General features: G+C 41.3%; 1 protein-coding gene across 3 annotated transcripts in view; it reads right to left on the bottom strand.

Annotated features, from left to right (window-relative positions):
* LOC126391174 (glucocorticoid-induced transcript 1 protein) overlaps positions 1–22,066 on the bottom strand; it is a 29,785-nt gene that overhangs the window by 4,639 nt on the left and 3,080 nt on the right. The window contains exons 3-7 of one of the 3 annotated variants that reach the window (XM_050045728.1): positions 18,542–18,687; positions 8,555–8,644; positions 4,334–4,459; positions 3,229–3,366; positions 436–622 (exon numbers count right to left, since the gene is read on the bottom strand). In XM_050045728.1, coding sequence (XP_049901685.1) covers positions 436–622; positions 3,229–3,366; positions 4,334–4,459; positions 8,555–8,644; positions 18,542–18,687 — 687 coding nt within the window. Of the gene's footprint in view, positions 1–435; positions 623–3,228; positions 3,367–4,333; positions 4,460–8,554; positions 8,645–18,541; positions 18,691–22,066 lie in introns of all 3 variants that reach the window. The other 2 variants (XM_050045726.1, XM_050045727.1) reach the window with 2 other exon arrangements.

Genomic DNA, 22,066 nt, shown 5'->3' with positions numbered 1-22,066 from the left:
CTGTGGTATAAAATAATTATGACTTGGAGGTAAGCAACAGTAATAATTATAGTACACAAATGCAATATTTGGCAAAATGCTGGTGTTTACTACCGTTGCCAGGCAGCCTACTTTTCCCATCTTGTTCTCCTGGTAACATTTGTTGACTTTTTGCTCATGCACAGAATATTTTGTTTGTATGCTCCCTGGCGTTTCAGAACATATTGCAGCCAACAACGTGCTGAGCATAAAGGTTTCTGTGCATCTACTAACAAAGCTTAATGTAGCCTCACACAGAGATAAAGAGCGGGCTACAGAGGTCTGATAAGAGCTCTTATTCCTAAACCCTGACTCAAGTGGCATCACATTGAGTAAATTTTGGGCTTCATACAACTTTTGCCCCCTGACATGTAGAGCTCCTCTCTGAAGCTACAAACAAACAAACAAGAGACACACCTTTGTCGATGTCCTCTGCAGAGCACGGGCTTCCATCAGGAGAGTGGACGTGGTCGGAGCTGCAGGGGCGGGGCGAGGGGCTGGAGTCACCACTTGAAGGGGCCTGTGTGTCTGTGTCACGTGTGTCACTGCTGCTGTAGTGATGAGGAGGGAAAGGGGCACGGCGGCCATCTACCGCATCCATGGCCTGTGAGGTCGGAGTGCAGAAGAGGTGGTGAGCGGTCATGCGTTAACGTGCATGAATCCTAAACTGTCAGAGTAGTGGTGCTTAATGTTCAGAGAGAATCATAACTCAAAGGTCACAGTCAATCACCCGTAACAGGCAACATGTCCTTGAAAAACCCACGTGAACTGATGAAGCGCTCCTGCGCACCTCGCTGGACGATGTCACTCAGGGTTAAGAGCATCAGCTGAAATATCCTAAGTCTAAGAATGAATGAAACTGAAAGGCCTCTGGTGTGTTTGCCTGTCTGTTAAAAGGGCAACTGGAGAAGCAAACACCACACCAGATGGTAATATTTGACAGTAGATGAACAGTTTTCTGCTTTGGCACAACTGATTCAAATAGAAGAGCAGGAGAAAAAAGGGCTGGGTGCACAGCAGACTGTAAATCTGTAGTTATACGTATGTTTGTGTGTGTGTGTGTGTGTGTGTGTGTGTGTGTGTGTGTGTGTGTGATTTTCTAAGAGGGGAGTTTTACAGACCTGCCAAGGTTCACTACCCCACGTCAGTCAAGATTTAAGGGTGTCCTCACCTCTAAGCGATTTAATTCAGTCTGAGTAAGAATATATGCGTCTTACTCTCTGACAGTATGGTGTGCAATACTGTGACTTTATTAAACTGTGTTTGCATGCATTTAATAAATGTTAAAAATAGCCTATAAAGTATTTTAAATTGAACTTATGGGCCTGTTTCACTCGTTTATCGACAAACATTACTGATGTAAACAAATCTTTCACAGATGTGAAATATATTTATGATTGTTGCCTAATGTTACATCTGCGTCAAGTAGCATTGTGTTAACTGACACCTGCAGGACAGTGGGTGCACTAATGAGAGTAGTTAGGGCTGTGATGGTATGGTCGGTTCTTACTGTGATGAAAAAGCATCATGTCCCTGCAGTTTGGTGGTATACCGCTCCAGCCAAGTTGCAAAAACTTTATCTAGATAGCTTTTCTACTGGGCATTAACCCCACGCTTACATGTGTATTAGGAAAAAAAATAGAGCTGAGGCTTAAATAAACGCTTCAGGTCACGTTTAAGCCTGTGAGACTCAGCTATGATGCAAACCTGCACAGAGCCGGTGCAGACAGCTGCATAGATTAAAATGTGAGGGTATCTGTTGCGTCTGAAGCGCCTGCAGTCTAGATACAGGGAGACAGGCAACTGAAATTTTGTTTTCCTCAAGAAGCCCTTGAACAAAGGATGGAAGACAGTCAGTGATGATGACTAGAATGATTCTTGTGTTCATTATATTTCATATCACAACCTCCTGCAACATAAGAAAAAACTAGATTGACCACCCCAAGGTTGTACATCTCCTCGCTCCAGTCAAGTTTTTCCTACAGATCACATTCATGTCTGTGAAAACATGGATGCTTCACACAAATCTTCCTCCCAGCAACACAAAAGATCTACACAATCAGCACAGTTTCAAGATCAGTGTCACCAATTCAGTATCTGACCAAATGTCCCCCCCTTCTGTTCCTGAGATATGACGTTGAGTAATGGCCAGAACATTATGATGTCACAGTGAAGCTGACCTTTGACCTTGTGGATATAAAATGTCATCACTTATCATCATATCCTGTTAGATATTTGTGTGAATTTGTCATAATCAGTCTTACCTTGAATAATGGTCAAAAACATGTTTTATGAGGTCACACTGACCTTGACTTTTGACCTTCCACCACCAAATTCTAATCAGTTTATTCTTTAGTCCAAATGGCCGTTTGAGTCAATTTTGGAAAAATTCCCTTATAGTATTCTTGAGATATTGCATTCACGAAAATGAGATGACTGCAAGGTCACACTGACCTTGACCTTTGACCACCAAAATGTAATTAGTTCACTGGTGAGTCTAAGTGAATAATTGTGCCAAATTTGAAGAAATTCCCTTAAAGTGTTCTTAACATATCGCATTCACAAGACTGAGACCGACAAGATCACAGTGACCTTGACCTTTGACCTACAACCAGCAAATTCTAATCAGTTCTTCACTGAATCAAAGTAGGCGTTTGTGCCAAATTTGAAGAAATTCCCTCAAGGTGTTCATAAAATATCCCGTTCCCAAGAATGAGATGAACACAACGTCATGGTGACCTAGACCTTTGACCACCAAAATCTAATCAGTTCATCATCGTCAAAGTGGACATTTGTGCCAAATTTGAAAAAACAAAAACAAAAAAGACAACAACTCTTGAGGCGTTCTTGAGATATCGCTTTCACAATAGGATGGACAGGCAGGCAGATGGACCAGTAAACCAGATAACTGTGTAGGCGACATGTACAGCTACTTTATGATTAATTAATTAACACACTTTGCAGCCATTTTGTTGACCGTTGTGCACCAACTCTGAGATATTTAAAGTGTCAGAAATTCCAGTCACAATTACAACTAGGAAGCTGCTGTAAGCAACTTTTTTCCACTTGGCTGCTGGTAATTACAGTCTGTACGATGTGACATGACGTAGTGTCAGGTGAGTAATCTTAGAAACTTGCAGTTCAAAAAGCACTCTGAATTTTTTTTAAAAGACTGCTTGACCCGTTGCTGGTGTGTGTCCACATCCCTACCTGTATCCCTTGCTCCCAGTCCTCTCTGATAAACACATTTTCCAGCTCGTGGCTGATGCCCTCCACACTGCTCGGCACTCTGCATATGAGGGATTTTGGCACAGGGATTGTTGACAGGGCTGATGAAGTTCCCTTGAACTGGAAAGATGACATAAAAACTAAGTGAAAAGAAATGTATACATCAAAATAATACGATATTGCATTTGTGCAACCTGTGCAATTGTGCAATAAATACATAATGCTGCATATGTCTTTAACTCTGTGACACCACAATCTGCCTGTGGTATTGAATTGTCGTTGATCCAGTTTCATGAGATATTTAATGGGTGGAGGCGTTCGGTTTAAATACATGTCTCTAAAGTGGGATTAAATGTCATGGGGAACAAAAACACAGCCATGATTGTGATCTCCCACATGTGTGTATGTGGCATAGCATATCACTGTTTATGTTCATTTTCCCACAGTGGTCGATGTGTTCTGTTGCTGGGCATCTGTTAATGAATGAACTGCAAACAAGGAGAGGACAGAACATGCCCGGACACATTCCCTCTCTCTTCTCCTCTTCTGACACAACTGGTCAGTATGGACTCATTAACTAGACTTCCTCGGTCACATGCAGCGTGACATACGTCATCATGAACTTAGATTATGATCAAATATGGCCTCTACACAAGACTAAAGGAACTATTACTACAGTATACAGTCACGTCCATACTACTCCTACTCCTCAAATAGTGACTACATAATTAATGCATGCTGACAACCTACAGCTTAATGACCGTTAAACTAATGCAGCAAATGAAAAAGTGAAACCCTGATTTCTAATTTGATGCCATTAACTGAGTAATACAGAAACCCACTCTGCTGAACCCCACGTTATTCATATTCAGTCCTCTTATCTCAAACAGCTGTGATACGGTTTGCTCACCGTCTGTTTCATTTGTATGTTTTTTTGCTCGGCTGCTAAGCTACCTTATCATGTCCCTGCTGTCAGGGTAAAATCTTGCATCACCAAAGTCAGAGTTAGTTAATGTTTTTTTCACCTGAACAGAGCACACCAGTGACTCAGTTTGGCAAGGCATGAATACTGACATGAATAACTCACCTGCGGTTGGCATGCAGTGCCATGCTGTGCCTGTTGCTGCAGCTGCAGTGAGCTCTGCTCCCTGTCTTTGCTCTGCCGGCTGACCTGTTTGCTGCGCTGCAGCTGCAGTCTCAGTTTAGCAATCTGCTGGAAGAAAAGTAACATCACTTCAGCAAATGACAGATCACAATCCTGAGGGCAGTATTTCTATCATCGTGCGAATTTTAACTTTTCCCATCAGTGAAATGAATGAAGCCAGAAGATAAGCATATTCGCTCCCATGAAGGGTCATTCTGTTCAAAATCATTTAAATATTTGGTTTATAGAACTCTAAATATCTTGTTTTATTAGACCAACAGTTCTAAACCCCAAAATCATCAATTTACTACAATGTCAAGACAAAAAAGCTGCAAATTCTCACATTTGGGGAGGTGGAACTATTAAATGTTTTGCATTTTTGCCTACAAAAGTGAATAAAATGCTTGGTCAAAATCATTGCCCAATCGTTGCAGCTCTACTTTATTTAAAATATAAAAGAATTATAATGGAGGTGCTAATCACTGGCAATAGGCTTGATTGTAGAAAACAAGTGTCGCACACTGTGGCTCCATATGCATTTCTTTTATTTTATTTTGATGACGTTTCGGCTGTTGGGCCTTCTTCAAAATATGTTTGTTGATCTTGAAAAAGGCCCAACAGCCGAAACATCACCAAAATAAAAGAAATGCACATGGAGCCAGAGTGTGCGACACTTGTTTTTACAGTCAACTCTACTGTTCTTCCTTTTTGCAGCAGCTGCGAGAACAATGATTCTGTTTACATGCACAAAATAGTCCAGTTTTTGCCCTTATTCCCAAAGACAATATTCCTATTAGTTTCCTACTGATGGCGACTTTTTCGACCTTGCAAACACAGCCTCCCTCTTTCATTCCTTCAACAACCCTCTTGAAAAGGTCAGTGTTGCGATATTTGCGCATACCCAAAAACCTCTTGATATTCAAGTCTTTCATAACTTTCAAAAGTAGATGTGTTTCTCCTTCCAACCAGAAATGTGGGCTTTTCTTTTGGGCATACATTTCTACCCCAGCCCTGCAAACTGTTGGCAAGTTGTTTTTTTGTACAACATATCCATGACACTGCACAGAGCCAACTGTAAACAGACAAGAGGTGTTGCAAACTGCCGTGAAAACTCCAGTTGAGAAGCATCCGAATGCGCTGTATACATGTCCAAATAATGCTATAAAAACCCTAATACTATCGACATATCCCATGTCTTAAACAGAAAACGCTTTATTTGGAAAAAGACCTATTTCAGAATATTTAAACAAGATAAGCTGTTTACATAACCAGCATCAAATTCATAATACTGTCCTATTCAGAATAATAGTAGAATATTAGTGTGCATGTAAACATAGCCAATGAAAACCTACATTAATGCGGATATTGCGCTTTTTGTCAAATTATTATTTTCTTATCATTTTAAGGATGGCTGGGAGGCTGTTTTCTCTTATGTGGCTTAAAACACTAATACACAAATATATGTGCTACTGTACTCAAAGGATCGACTTGACTTGAGCATTGTTGCAAGCTAGAATAGTGCATATCCTCAGCCATGCACGTCCGATGATGAAACAAGTTAAGTCAATGGGTGTTTCTGCATCTGGCCCAGTATCAGCCTAAAAACAGGATACCCTTTGTGAGCCTAACAGACGCAGTTGTACTATGCAGACAAAGGTGTGGTCTTCAGTGCTGATCTTGTAATCCTGGCAACACAGTCAACAAAGAGACTTGCTCTTTTCATAGATGTCCTCCCACACATGTAATCGCAGAGGTTAGAGAGCTAGAATACAGTTCACTACATTCATCGAGTGACCACAGCAGTCGATAATGACAAGTCCAGGCAATCCCGATGTAATCTCAGAGGATGACAAAGAGAGGTTTCCTGGCTGTGCTATGCTATTGATCGCACAGGCCAAGGCCCTGGAAGGGTCTCAAAGTCAAAAACTAGTTACAGTGTATGACTACGTTAAAACTTGAATATGATGCATGAAATCTGATTCACACAATCAGATTTCATGAGATCAAACTGTGAGTCCATGGCCGAGGAAGTAGGTTTTGTGTGTCTCTCGTGGCTGTGTCTTAAATGTGTCTCTTCCTGTCTCCTCTTTTCAACTTTTGGTACTGCTAAACTGCTGTGTGACGACCGGAGTTTATATCCACACAATGTCCTGTTCTATTCACAATAAATGCCTAAAAAAATGTATTTTCGTCTTAATAATTTAATAGTAATGTGAGTAAAATCAAATTATTAACCATCCAGATCTGTCACTTAATGCACCAAGCACAGACTGTATATAAAGATAGGTAACATGTCTTCACTTCCCACGTTCTCCACCTCCCAGCGTACAAAAATGAAGCCAAAATATCCAAGACACAGGTGCTGCCATCTCGCACTGGTGACGTCATTAGGAGCCAGAGTCTGCACAGTAGCACTCAGGAAGTAGATTCAGTTCCTGCCCAAACACACGTCCAACCTAACTGCACGTAGCGCCACTGATCGCGAGCCACTGAAGCCAGCCACCAGGGGACGACCGAGATGTTTTGGCTTTACTTTCGGGGAGCTGTCATGCCTCTCGGGGTGTGCCATATCATATTGTTCACAATAATACCGGAATTACTTTTAATATGATGAGAAAAATTCATATTGTGATATTTGCAATATTTCAACTTGTTGACACACTGACATCATACCGCAAAAATACCCTGAAATTTTTTTAGGGACATATCGCCCATCTTTATATACAGTCATTGGCATTATAAGACAAGTGTAATTGTAGCCTTGCTAGTAGTAATGTGCAAGGGTTTCTGAGTCAGGGTCTTTAACCTCGCTCATTATCAGAGCTAATCTCATAAACCTACAAACCAGAGCTCAAAGTTTCTGGTAATGACCATCTCTAGTTTAGTTTAGTTTAGTTATTTTCCAGCTGACATCCTCTGTGGTTTGTTTATATGAACGGTCAACAGATAGGTACAGTGCTTTGTTTACATGACATTACAGGAGTGCATATTTAGCGGAATCAGTGTGGACAGAGAGACACTCACTCGCTGTTAGGACATGGTGTTAGGCCTACAAATTGTCAGATGAAAGTATTTTTACCAGACATTATGACTGGAGAGAGTAAAATATGACAGACTCCAACAGATTTTTCTGATCAAAAACCAAATAACTGAAAATCTAAGCACAGCAGCGGCGATTATAAAGCTGCGTGCTGCGTGAGAGACAGAGTGAGGGGAAGAGAAGGTGGAAGGTGGACTATTGCACAATGTTTCTGTGAGTTATGAAAAACTTACTCAAAACGCTTTGTCGACTGATGACCCATCTGCCTGAAACTCACGAAACTTGTTAACGTATTGACCTACCATACCTGTGTTCTAAGAGGCTGAGCTTTATACACCATCTTTGGCATTTTGGTCATGAAAGCAATTTATAGAATTAGTTCTGCGTGCTGATCGTTACATCTGGTGCAATAGATTCTTGACAGTGTACTTGTGAGTTTGTAAAAAAGTTCTGAATGGTGAGGGTTTTTTTCTTCTCAACACTAACAAAAACCCAAGACATCTGTGTGTGATTATTATGTTGGAACTAAATATTGATGATACACAGATGTCAGATCTTGTGCTTTAAACAGGAAAATATGAATGTCTATTGTGTTGCATGCGCATCTGTAAGGCTTTTAAGAACACTAGTAGTTACCCTAAATAAGTTCACTGAGTGCGAGCTAAAGAAGGAACAATATGGCTGTATCACCCCTGAGGAGCTCCCGAACCGTCTCTCAAAACACAACAGGCCATAATAAGATGCGAGGGTGCAGTTGAGTGGGAAACAGAGGGGAGAAGGAGGTTAAATTTAGACTGTGGTCTGGAGAGTTGGAGAACTAATAGCTCCATGTGGTCAGCTGGTTGGCCACCAAACCCAGCAGATAGACAGGAGTGGAAACCAACCTTAAGGAGCATAATATTTAGGCTGACCTCAGACCCTGACAAATAAAACACATTTCGAATAAATGGAATGAACCTCAAAAATGACAAAAACATGCTCTTTGAACTGGATGTGTGAATGCTTTCAGCCAGTCTGGCCTAGTTTAGTGTCAGATGGACTGATGACACGACTCCAGTGTGTTAATCCACTGTCTGTGGTGTTTGTGGACTTGGCTGAACCAAAGTTAGGACAGGTGAATCTACCTCTTTGAGGTGGTCTGCGCTGCCCCAGGAAGCTGACCGCTGGTGAGGACTTCCCTGTTCTGCTCCCTCATCAATCCAGAGACCTGGAGTCTGAAACACAGAAATACATGCCGACACATAACCACATGCTACAAAACTCTATATCATTTCCTCAAACACACACAGCTCATGCTATTGATATGTGCTCCAAATGTACTGTACAGCACCGTGGCCACCAAATAGCATATCTTGTGTTGCTGAGGCAGACAAAGATAAATATGATGTACTCCTGCACAAGAGCATAAACACAAGTTACCATTGTATGTGGCTGCAAAGATATCTAAAAAGAATACAGTACATCATCCTTAAAGCCTAAGATTAGCTAACCTGCAGTTTCTGAGATTTGTTTATGTGGCAGGTTGGCCTAATGTTTACAGAGATCAGATCAATGAGATGTCACAGATGCAGTCCTTGTTTAGTCTTGGTGCATACATGCATAACAACAGTCACCTGTCCTATTAAATGCCCTTTATTTATTTTTTACATATCTTGATTGCACATTGAAGGAATACTTCCCACACAACATGACCATGTGTATACCAGTCAGTCATGCCATTTCACCTCAAATTCGTGAAGGTTTTCGCACATGCCTCCATGGAAAATGGCTAACAAATGGATTTATTAATTGACTGAGAACCACATTTAAAACAGCTAAACTGTATCCAAACATCTGTTTACAAACTGTCACACAACTTGCGCAGTATAACCCAAGTCTCATTTATCCTGTTGTTCCCAAACACATGCATTCTCACTAAAAAAACAAACTTCTCTTTGAAGAGAGCATAAAAAAGTTTCACAATCAGTTTAGTTTTAAATAGTAATGTTTTGGTGAAAATGAATGTGTCTGGGAAGTACTGAGCATACCACTGGATAAATGAGACTTGGATTATGCAGCACACGTGTGAGAGTTTGTAAGTTTGTGCTGGGTTTACACGTGGTTACCAATCAATGAATCCATGTGTTCACTGTTTTTCATGGAGGCATGTAAGAAAAGCAAAGTTTTCTTCACGAATTCGAAGTAACACGACATAACGAACTGATACAAATGGCCATTTTGCAGGTGAACTATTCCTTTAAAAATACAGTTATTCAAAATGATATATGAATACAAACACATTTTTGGCAACATATACTTAAATATACATACATTTTGAGTAAATAAAAGATTGTGCATGAGAAGTAGGACCCACAACACTTAAAGACTTCTTCATGAAATGTCCTTGATAAAGACACTGAATAGCCAACCTGCCACCTCACTGTGAATTCACTCCAGATGTGAGCATCAACAAAATACCTTAAAAGTAAAATGTTTGGACAAGCACTTGAAAGAGATGTGGGTGAAGGCAGTAATGAGTGCCGTGTGCTCAAAAGTAAAGCTGCAAATCTGGAATCAATGAAAACGAGAAAAACAGTCATGAGATACCATCCCCGAGGAAAGAACTACATTCAACAGGAAAAACAAAACTCATAGCATGTTTGATTGCTTCCATTAGTGAGCCAGGTTAAGATAAATACATCTGTGACGCGGCTAAACCGGCTCGTACATTCCAAAATCCACCAGCCATTTAACAAGCCAAACATAGCTCGAGAAAATAATTACAGGGCTACCAAATAATATAGTGTTACCTGCCTTGTCAGCCAGAGGTGACATTTACAAGGACTTTACTAGCAGCTGGTGCTAGTTTCCCACCTGGGAGTTTCCATCTTTCATCTCTAACTATTTAGCCTATTTACACCACACTGATTTGGCAGAATCAATATAGAGCACAATGCCAGGCTTATGCCAGGCTTACATTTCTATCATTAGTAAACCAGTAAAAAAAACATTTGATATACAAAGCATCCCCTGCCAGAGAGCATAGAGGCAGCTCTGTCTCACTAAACATGTCTTTTAGACCTCTACTGCATAAACAAGGAAACGGTTAAGTTATGTAAATATATGCAAAAAGAGAAACGCACTGAGGATGTTTCATAGTCGTCTGAAACCACATACTTCCTCCTGATTATGCATATCAACAGTGCCTCTGGTCCTCCAACAAATCGTCAAACATCTGACGTTTTATGGTCAGCAGCACAGTGGTACAAAACATCTTAAATGTCAGTGTCTTCACACTGCCTTATGCCTGACCCCACACAGACAGAAAAACCTCTATGGCTCTCCAACTACTGCACAAGCCTTGCCTATGATATGGAATATCACACTGTGAATAATGAGGAACACCCGTGCAGCCATTTGCGTTGGATTGCTGGCACTGGCTTCCCCAGAAAAGGACAGCGAATTAAATGGGTGCTTGTGCTCTCATAAAAGGGACCACTGTGCTTGGCCACGTTGGATGGCAGATGTGTAGCTAGCCCTTAGCATTAACATTTTGTGCATGGCCTATGGATTGGCTTGTGCTGTTTGATGCCTCTGCCAGACATTGAGAGACTTGATGCTGAAGCTTAATCTGTTCATACAAAATGCAGATTGCTGTAAAAGGGCACACAGGCTTTATGGAGCTGTGGATTTAGCCGTTGAGGAAAAACTAAGTTCTCACAGATGTTCTGTGACGTCAAATAGGGAATGCTACTCACTACTTGCAACTCAATGAAATCTGAAACGCTTTGTTTGGCAGTAAGTGATATGTGTAGGTTTTCATAGGGTTGCGTAATACTGGTTAAAAATGAAAAGCACACTCATTTTGAGAATAGAAAAAAAGGGGGGATCATGTTCGGGGTTCATTGTCATTCTGTCATAGTGTTATTGGGCATATTTTGAGTTACAAGTTTTTCTTCCTTTTGCTTCATTCTCATTTTTATGAGCCTTAAATCAAATTTAACGTTTTTAATTTGACGTAAGGCAAAGAATGTGTGCTTAGTGTTAAAAGCGATGACAGGAAGTTCACAAGTACACAAAAAAAAGGTCAACAGTTAAGGACAACTGAGGTGAGAATTACGCCTACAGCTAGTACCGCAGTTGTTTTTCATTTTAGTCGACATTTAAACAAACATTGGCTTGTGGGTTTATAAATACATTTTCAAACACTCAATGTTTCAGACACAAAAAGGGACTTTTTACATTCAGCTGTGCTAAAATTGCAGACAAACTCCCCCACACTAACTTAAAGAGGAATACATGTCTTGCAATGTTTCAGTACCTAGACCTTTTGAAAGTCTAGTCACCGAAAGTTGCAATAACTGTTTGTCTTTTGCAAGTTAGAGTGCAAGAGTTTGTCTGCAAATTGTGTCCTACTCGGCCCTCTCAAACGCACCTGTTTTGAAATAGATATATTAAGTATTCTTCTGTTTTAAATCTAAAGAAAGCTAATAACTTTAGAGATGTCAAAGTAGGAGTTGCTTTTTCTTTATGGCCGATATCTCAGTTTGCAGTTTAACTCCCAATTTTCCCTCAGGTATATATAGTATCCGAAGACAGTTAAAAATACTGCAGGCTATCTTTCATGATTGACACCCCCCCCCCCTCCCAAAAAATGGCTGTTAACAAGAACACCCACCTTTATTTACCTCAGAGGCTCTTTTATCATGCTAGCTCTTGAACTTCCGGCCTGAGTTGTGTGCTTTGTAGACTTGTGTGCCAGGTGTTGTGCCTGATAGTGTACTGCGGTGCAGATAAAACTCTGCCTGCAGCTTGCTTCCCATTATGATTCCCACCCAAAGGGTTACATGCAGGCAACATCCTCAAGAATCCAGCTCTGTTCCAAAGCAGGAAATAATGACTGGGCTTCAATAGAGGTGCAGTGGAATTTGTGCTGGTTTGTTTAGATTGCATGCCGAGACATGCGAGTGGAGAGTGCCACTGCTATCATTTGATGGGATTTAGAGATGAGGAAAACATGCATTCTGATTTGGTGAGTTGGCTTTGTGCATCTGTTGTATTGTTCAAGTCTAAAACTCACTGAGCATTACAGAAAATGGATAAATGTCTCTAAGAATGCATTTTTTGTAGTTAGCTCCTGCTTTATTCATCCATTTCCACATAAACCAATAATCAACAACATACACATCAGATTACAATCCGCTCTTATGAAGCAGAAATGGGGTACAGTGATGGTAGATGCCATGTAATACAGCACTAAAGTAGGATTCAATGTGTGTGTCCATCTTAACATCCTGACTAATCATTTCCATACTGTTCATTGATGGTTCGATGGTGTTCATTATGTCTTCAGTTTCTAAATATGACTTTAGTTGTTCTTTTTTCTCAGACAGGTGTTAGGATGTTACATACCTTGACATGTTTTGGCGGAAACTTCTGCCTTCCTCGGAAGTGTCACTTGGTGGTGGTTGCGACGTGTCTCTATCGCCTCCTTAATATCAGCTGATTGACAGATCAGCCCGTCACAACCACCGCCAAGTGAATTTTCCGCCAAAACATGTCAAGGTATGTAACATCCTAACACATGTCTTGTTGTTCATTGATTCATTGATGGTCTATCCATTTTGGCAGCACTGCGTTTAAAGAGATGGAGCATCTACTCCTCTTTTGCATAAAGTTAAATCTAGGCTACTTTTTCCAAATTTGGGGCGTCCAGCCTGTGATACCCCTGAAAAACTTATTGTCGATCTAAAATGAAGACAGATTCAGCTACTGTGTGGCTTATTTCTTACCTCAAATGTTGTCAGATTTACATTTCGGTGAAATATTTTCTTAATTTCAAGAGATAGCTTCCTAACAAGCCACCATGTCAGTCTGGTCTGAAATCCAGGAGTTGACAGCCCACGCACCTAGTGGCACACCCATCAAATGTACAATCTTTGGAACCGGCGCAACCCCTAGTGTCCAAAAACACCCCTGTGGACACGTACCATGACACACCAAGCCAAAAGATGGATATCTGGCAACAGCAGGCAACATTAAAGGAGCTGTACCTGACATTTAGACCATATGAGCCAGGATTGTCTGCACATGGCTCTCAACATGGAGGTGGCTGAGCCAGCAGCTAACAGTGCTAATGATGGTAGCAGTGCTGACAGAGCTTGTGTTGTTAACATGAGGGGGAATCGTAGGGCTTCCGAAACGATGCCGTTTGCCACCGTGGGTCAGTACAGGGTAATCAGTGGTAACTATGAGTGCAGAACAGAGCGGAGGCAATTAGCTAGCCAGTGGAATACACACACAGGGACTCACATGCACTAACATGTACGCATGGCCAGACTGGCGACCACAACAAAGAACAGAGAAGCTCAAATTACAACACATACAAAGGGAGCATGGCTTTATTCTTTGCTCAGGACCCCATTACTCCACTATATCTTCACATAACAAATAGTTGTTTGCTGCCATCTCAGAATGTCACATAGAGCTTCTTTAAGCATTTGTTGACAAGTTGTGTTGGGCACGGTTGTTTTTATTAGCAGCACTCTGCAAAACAAAAGTCACTTTTACACTTCCTGTTCAAGAAGGATATGTTGCACTGTTATTCCTCTTCACTGTTCTTTAGAAAAAGGTACGATTGTGGAATGGGGAAACGAAGTAGTCTCGCCTTTAAGCTGGTAGTGGAGGTAGTAACGAACAAATTAGTTTCTGTGTAAAAAGGGTGGCTGGCAGGACGGGACCACTTACTGGACATTTTTGACAATGTCTTATGTGTGCCGGGAGATTTAAAAAGCAGCTAGATGCAGTTAGCGGCTAACTCAAAAAAGAACAGCAGTTGAAAATATCTGCAAGTAGGGGAGACAATGAGGTCAAGGCAAGATCAGCAGCCACAAAACAGGGACGATAAATGAATGTTATTGCCACGTTATGTCATTGGTATTCTTCAGAAAGTGCTGTCTACGTGTATGTTATCTGTCACACTGGTGGGTGTAGCATGTGTTACATGTCACGCCTGTCACACGTGATAGCATGCTTCTGGAACGCCAGCATGCTATCTGAAAATCACACACTGGGCCGGCATTATGCCGCAGTTGTTTGATTCTGAGTAAAAAAGCAAAGGCAGCATAATAAAGGGATTTAGTAGCGGCGCAAGCTTTGTGTAATAAGGGATAAGTTTTTAATACAACTTTCGAATGTTTTAGACACATTCCCATATTTCAGTCCTATATGAGAACTTTTAAGCAGATTAACAGTGGCGTGAAAATCAGCAGGCTAGTCTGTTTGTCTTTTATGTTTTTCAGATCACAAACTCAGACTGCTAATTAGTTATTTCCTCTCACACAGGCGCAGAACATACATGCCTGTCAGTGGTCACCTGGTCATCGGCCGTTGTCTTTGTGCTGTGTTCAAGTGCAACTTTTAACAGAAGACGTGAGGCGTCGCAAACTGTTTGATCAGTCTGCCTTTGTCGGTTCTAGTTCTTTGAGGTCGGCTTGGTGTGTCAGGGCCCTAATCTTCATACAGACATTCTCTGTGTTCTGTAACCACGGGGCCTAGGGCACACAGACCTATCCCGGAACAGTGATTAGCATATGTATGGGCCCTCTGCTCCTCAACTCCCACACAAAAGGCAGGCGGGCCGTGCAGCCACGAGGGCCAGGTGGTAAGCAGTGGGATTTCTCCTCGACTCAGCCATAGCCTGGGGGACAGGTGCAAACAACTTCACCTCCATGCAAGGCTACATAACAGCTCAAAGGAGAGGCTGTCTTGAACTTGTGCAATGCACAACAAAAGAGGCCAGGGACCTTTTGTCTGCTGCTCTCTGCTGTTGTTGTCTTAAAGAAAGAGCTGGGCCCAGGCATAGCTTTTTAACAGGAAGTGGTCTCTCACTATCCTTGGGGGAGTTTGTGCATTTAATCGTTCAAGGGTTGTCAAGTGTGTCATACTCTCCCACATTATTACAACATCACCAAATGTTTTCCATCTCAAGTCTCCACAGCTTTGACACACATAAATCTCCTAAACTTGGTTTTCATTTTGGTCAGCCTTCAATCAGATCTTTGCTGATAACTGCTGGGAAATATGGTCGAGGGCATGTCACTATACAGCACAGCAAATATCACAGAGTGCCAAAAAAACAGTAGGTCTACAAGAACACTGTGTATACATGCCCAGTTTTCAGGACCTGATAATTACCAAATTGATTTTCCGTACTTGTTTAGTCTTTCCAGGGCTGCACAGGAACCCTGTAATAAGAGGTATTTACTCTGCATTCAGCCACTTCAAGAGATCTTGTAGGCTCTCTCACCACTTCCTCAACCTACACACAAAGAAATGCCAGGCAAATGAGGGGTTAAAGGGATGAAGCCCATGTAAATTAGGCTTGGCGGGTCTTCATTCAGACACATGAAAGGCTTCTGTTAGCAAAGAGGGAGCAACCCTTGTTATGATCATGCATAGTCAATATTCTTTCATAACACAAACCCACCCCAAACCAACACCCCCCCACCAAAAAAAAGCTTAGAGAAAAACTGCATTCAGCCATCACTGACATGGCACGATAAGTGGCTGATCATGTGTGGGCTGCTATCCAGGAATACTGTGGTGAGGCTCAATGTGAAACCCATGCATAGCTCGTATAATGTGTTATAATGTATTAAAAATGTAGTGCTGTGAGGGAATTTCAGAATATTGACAGTGAAGGCTTTTAGGCCTGTACTGGCAGCAGACTCCACCACCAGCCACCAGATTACTATAACAAAATATTTGGCCACGACTTATAAATTTGTCTGCTTCACCAGCCACAATGAGAAACCAACAATTATTTGGAAGTCCCAGCTACCATCATTTTCTGGCAGAAATGAAACGTGAGCGTGGTTTTTGGGGATTTACCGGACACTCGAGCCAAAGCGTGGGCCATGTGGCCATATTATAACATCTTGAGGTATCTTTGCTATGACAAGAATACAGTAACTCAATGCAAACCATATTGGGTAAAACTCTTCATGATTATTAAACAAACTTTAGTCTGGTGTCTCTTGTGCAGTGAGCTTTTTCCTCACATATCCCCTCCTGAAAATAACTGATCAAACAATTTGACTCTGCTTTTCCAAACTTCACTTCCACACTTTATTTTCCCTGATGCTGCAATGATTTATCACCCCAAATCAAATGTACAATGTGAGGATCAATCAATTACGGTCACCTGCTGAGCTGAATCAGACAGATCATGATGCATCTGGTCTCAAGATCAATTTGGTTACAAGGCGACGACATCTGTGGCCTTTGTAGTGCACAATATGCAAAAAAATCATGTTGTGATTATTTTGACAGATATTGGGATTGTGAAATGAGTCCCAATATCAGTGAGAATGGTAATTTGTGCATTTCATTTTCACTGAAATGACAGTGATGTGATTTTTACTGGGGTCTGTGCCAGTTAAGCACACATTTTACCTCTTTCCTTGATCTAAGTTTTATTTTTTCTTGGGTCAGTGGGCCCCGTGGTCATTTGGTGTGTACTAACCTGAGTGTCAGACTGAAGCTCCCAGAACCTTCAGTCTGACATGGCTTCCATTGAAGGTGATTTACAAGGGGGAGGGAATTTGATTTTTCCCTAACCAATCAGTAGAGATCAACGACTCACCCAGAATCTGACGTCATTAGTATCCATGCCTCGGGGGTGCCGAAAACAAGCGAGCATTGCCCGTTTAAAATGTCTCCGTCGTCGTGCACGCCCAGCTGCATCGCCGTTAAATCCAGTTTAGCAGCTTCCTTAATTTGGTCCTCCATTAACGCGAGTAGTAGGATCTGTAGCGGTCGCCATTGTTGCTATCCTCACCAGTTACCCACCGGCGTACAGCTTGACATCAGCGTGGCGCTGATTGGCTAATCGCTAGACCCCCGGCGTTCATTGGTCCGTCCATCGTTTGGACGAGATAAATCGCAAATTCATTGCAGTATGCCAGACCAGAGATGCAAGCCTACTCAGTTGAGTGGGCGGGGTCTATGGTCTGGAACCAGGCTAGGTGTGTACCTTAACCAGTATATTTGGATTACTTCAGCTGTGGTGCAGTATTGTGTTCAAAGTTCCAAGCATTTTGAGAATTCTACCGCATCTATTTGCGCCTCCTACGTCCTTGTGATTTGCGTTTCCAAAGATTACGGAAACAAGACAATCAAGATAAAACCATGACTGTGCCGCATTCTGTGTCGCAATGATGCTCTTGTTTTGTCTTGTGTTGTAAATCCAGAGTAGCCTTTTCCTTTGCAACAGTGCACTCAGTGTTGCCAACTTGCCAACTTTCTTGCTAGATTTAGCGCCTTTTCAGGCCTTCAAGTGACTTAATTTTTAAAAACAACCCACTCCGACGGAACTTGCATTACAACACGCATTGGAGCTCTCAAGATGGCTGCTAACATTTCATTTACTACAGCATCACCCAAATAAGTCAATGACTATACGATTGACTATACGACCACACTTGCATACACTGTACGCCGGAATTAACACTGAAATAAAACACATGGTCAAGTGCTTGAGCTCAGCTATAATGTGCCTTCACATGTGCGTTATAGCCAGTCCGTTGTGCCTGCTCTGCACAAACGAGTATGTGAGTGCCTTAACTGTTATAGTAAGAATTATGGCCAATGAGCCGCCTTCAGTTAAATTATAGTTTAAGTTAAAAAAAGCCACAGTCCAAAAGACATGTTTCTTTTCTTAAAGTTAAATAAATGCGGGATGTTTCCAAAGTCAGTGAGGATTTGTGTTAAACAATCGTGATCTAATATATGACCAAAATAATTGTGATTAGGATCTTCGCCATAATCAAGCAGCCCAACTTTTTCAACATGGCAAAGGCAAAGGAGGCTCATGGGTATGGTAGCCTGTCTACAGTGTCTGGTTTCTCACTGAGATCGTATCATAAACCAACAGTATAATCAGATCATCTGGAGGAGTCCCACGTTTCTATGTTAAGTAACATTTGGATGTCGTTTATAACTATTTTGCAACAGGGGTAGAACACTTCCTGAACCAGCAGCTCAACCTTCTTTGCAACACGTGAATAATATCATATGGCCCACCAATTCAGGCACATAGCCAAAAGGTGTTTTTTCTGAGTGGGATGTACCTGTGTGGCTTTGTCTTTCATACAGGAAGGGTAGGGTCCGTGGGAGTCCCGAGGCCACTGGCCAGTGAGGTATGGCCCCGTGATGGCGTCCAGGGAAGATGTCCGCCGGATGGCACTAGAACTCCGAACCTGTAACTTGGACCTTTCTGCTATGAATTGAGAAAGAATAAAGAAATAGCATCAGACACACACACACACACCCATGCAGGCGTCAGCACCAAGTGAGCAATATTCCTCAACACCCTGAGGCATCTTTGAGTCGATGTGCCAACTTTCCTGACTGTGTCATTACGACACAACAGAACTCAGCATAAAGCACTAAAGTGTCACTGTGTGATTAATCTCTCCGTGCGAATGTATAGTAAAGGACTGGGGGCCATATACTGAGTGACACCCAACCATAATGGTTTAAATTTTTGGCAAATAATCATGTAAAACATTCTGAAACGAAAAGCAATTGCATAACCAAAGTCTTACTGTCAAAATAAGTTAGTTTCCTTGACCTAGTTTCTTCAAATCTGTTCTAGTGTGAGCACAAACAGGACTGTGGGAAGATCTTCACATTACAAGAACAGAAATATATTTCAGTCAATCACAAAGTGACTTGTTACTCAGGTCACTGGCTAAAAGAAGTTAGAATATCGCCAAAATCAACATATTATAATCAGCATTTCACCTTCGCCACTGATACTGTAATTAACAGTGTTTTATTGAGATGAGACCTAGCCTTGCAATCTGTTCTTGTTTTCAAAGTGTGGACATTTTTTCTAATCTAATACGTATTAGTGCAGGGCAAACAACAGGCATGAGAGCCGAGGCCTGAAGCAAATGTAAATGGCTGAGCAGGAGTATCTGATGTTATGAGAGCAGTCTGCTGTGAGCCAGAACAGTTAAGCACACACCACCCACATAAGAACTCATAAACAACCACACCACAATGCACATCAATACTGCCTGCATTCACTCAACATTCCTGCAGTGACACGCAGTTAAAAAATAAAAAAAGGAGAAAAACAAAACATGCAAACACAAAGACATTAGCTTAAGAATAGCATGAGACTGCAGTGAGAGCTGGATTAAATTTATAAGCCTCAATTACATTCTGTGTGATTACTGAAAGCAAATAAAAGCTCCTTCATTTCCGTATCAAAGGCAGAATAAAGGAATAACATGATGATCAGGAAACATTTACTCCAGTCCTCGTCTGAGCAGGCTTCAGCAGAGGCCTTTCCAACATGGACAGACAAACCAGCACACAGACTGAACTATCTACATGAGGCACCCCTCTCCTAGCAGAACTACATAGCCGTTCATTGTTGTTCTTTGTTCGTAGAATACACAGGCCTACCCACCCAAAGGTATTGCCTAAGTAAGCTTACTGGGCTACAGTAAAATTCCCTGAAGCATTGTAGACAAAGGAAGCAGGCTAAATTTCCATCAATATTGATATAGGCCAAGCCAGTGCTCTCAGAACCGGGATTGTGGTTATTTTCCATCGTCTCCCCACTTGCCAGACTAGAATAATCTCCTGATGAGAAAAAAGAAACAGTGTGAAAGAAGCCAAGACATCAAAGCAGTCCATCTGCTGATTCCAGGGATAAGTGAGTGGTGGATGTGATATTAAAAGGAATATTTTCAGGTTGAATTTTAATGAGAACTTTCCTTCACCGGGCATTCAGTAAGCTGTGAAAAAGTCTCAGCATTTCCAGGGGATAAATGGGTCAAGTCAAGAAATGGGTGGTTTATTAACTGTAGAGCAGAGGCAAATGTGAAAACAAACATGTGGTCCAGATCAGTAAAGCATAGCAGAATGGTTTCTTGTAGGTTTTCACAAGAATACAAGACTATTTGTTGAGAGGAAAATCACAATGATTTAACTTCATCTTGTGATCACAGTCAATCACTTCTGATATCTGAAAAATTCTCAATGAAATTATACGAGAATTTTAGTCTGTGCTAAAGCTAAACCTGCCAGGGCTTATGTGTCACTTTAATAGACACATGTAGAGCATATGGAAATATGGAACATACCTCATACAGTTCAAATTACAAACTTTATTGTAGCTGCTCAAATTAGTGAATAATGAAACATGGAATTACCCATTCAAGACTGTGCAAGCTTGGTCAATGTTAGAAAGATGGTCTTGTCATAAAACTAAGCTGTCTATGCAGTATAAAGACGCAGATACTTTTGCAACTGGTGCTACGTGACTTGAGCCATTTGCTTCTGCTCAAGAGTTAGAAAACCTATAACTACCAGCGTGCACAGCGCCAAACCGGAACAACGCACCTGCTGGTAGATGATGAAATATAATGGTGGCCAGCTGGTAACAAACAATCTCGTATTACAGTTAAATAATAAGCTGAAACATGTTTCTGAGAACAGCTGAGGCGAGAAATAGGCAACGCAGTGACATAATCTTGGTTTATATTTGATCAGTTTACAGTTTGATCTCTTTTTTTTTTTCAGCCTTTGTTTTATTACTATGCAGGAAACAGTATGGTGCCCACTTCCTGTTTACAAACTATCACTATTGCAGCATAACAGGGCACTAAAATATGTTTCTGAAAATATCTGAGGCAAGAAATAGGCAGTGCAGTAACATAATCTTGGTTTATATTCGATCAGCACTGCTTAGTTTGACTGTCGTTTGGTTTTGAGAGGGGCAGGTTTGTCTCTTGATCCACCGCTATACTCTTTGTGTCTGTGGTGGCGAGCAACAGCCTGAGAAAGTAGATGACGTGTTTCCCAAGAGGGGAGCAGGGAGATCTGGGTACTGGTAAGATGAGGAACGTTAACCTTAGTTCATTTACACATACTAACCACACTGTTGGCGAAGTATCACTAAGAAGGGGTGATAAGAATCCCAACAATGGCCAGTGTCCATTAAAGTGATACTACTGAAATTACTTATACTACTAAATAATTGCCAAAATGTGATTATATTTGTTATATTATTCACTGTATTATATAAACTACTGATAGACGAGGCATGATTATTGATTCTGTAAATACTTTTGATACTGTGCATTTATGTATTACGTTATATAAATAAAAAAAACATTACACATCATCATGGAGGAATCTTTTTAACCACTGGGCAACCCAGCAGCTCATGTTTCATAAATGTTCTGCATGAGCTGCTCAAGCTAAAAAGTGTGTTAATTGGGAGCAGTGATGAGAGCAGTGACTGTCTCTCATACATTATGAATTATGTCCATGTTGGCAGTGATGTTTTTAAAGTTATGAGTTTCAGCATCTGTCCCTCAGCTGGTCAGGAAATGGCTTGTTAGCATCAGTCAATGAGTCCGGTGGGTACCTCCCACAACAAGCTAGCTTGGACTACTTTCAGCGTATCTCGATTTATGAGGAGTGTATGCTAACAGTGCTAACAATTCCTACTTTTATAGCTGAGAAGTGAAGAGTAAGCAAACTCAACATCAAGGTCCAACCAGATGCTACACAGTCAGTTTCGTGCCAGCTCATAAAACTAAAAAAAAAAAAAAACAGAGCACAGTTCCAAC

Source organism: Epinephelus moara, chromosome 6 (genome assembly GCF_006386435.1).
Source record: "Epinephelus moara isolate mb chromosome 6, YSFRI_EMoa_1.0, whole genome shotgun sequence".
NCBI lineage: Eukaryota > Metazoa > Chordata > Actinopteri > Perciformes > Serranidae > Epinephelus > Epinephelus moara.
The sequence above is the reverse complement of the archived record's forward strand: the minus strand, read 5'-3'. Positions and strand labels throughout refer to the sequence as shown.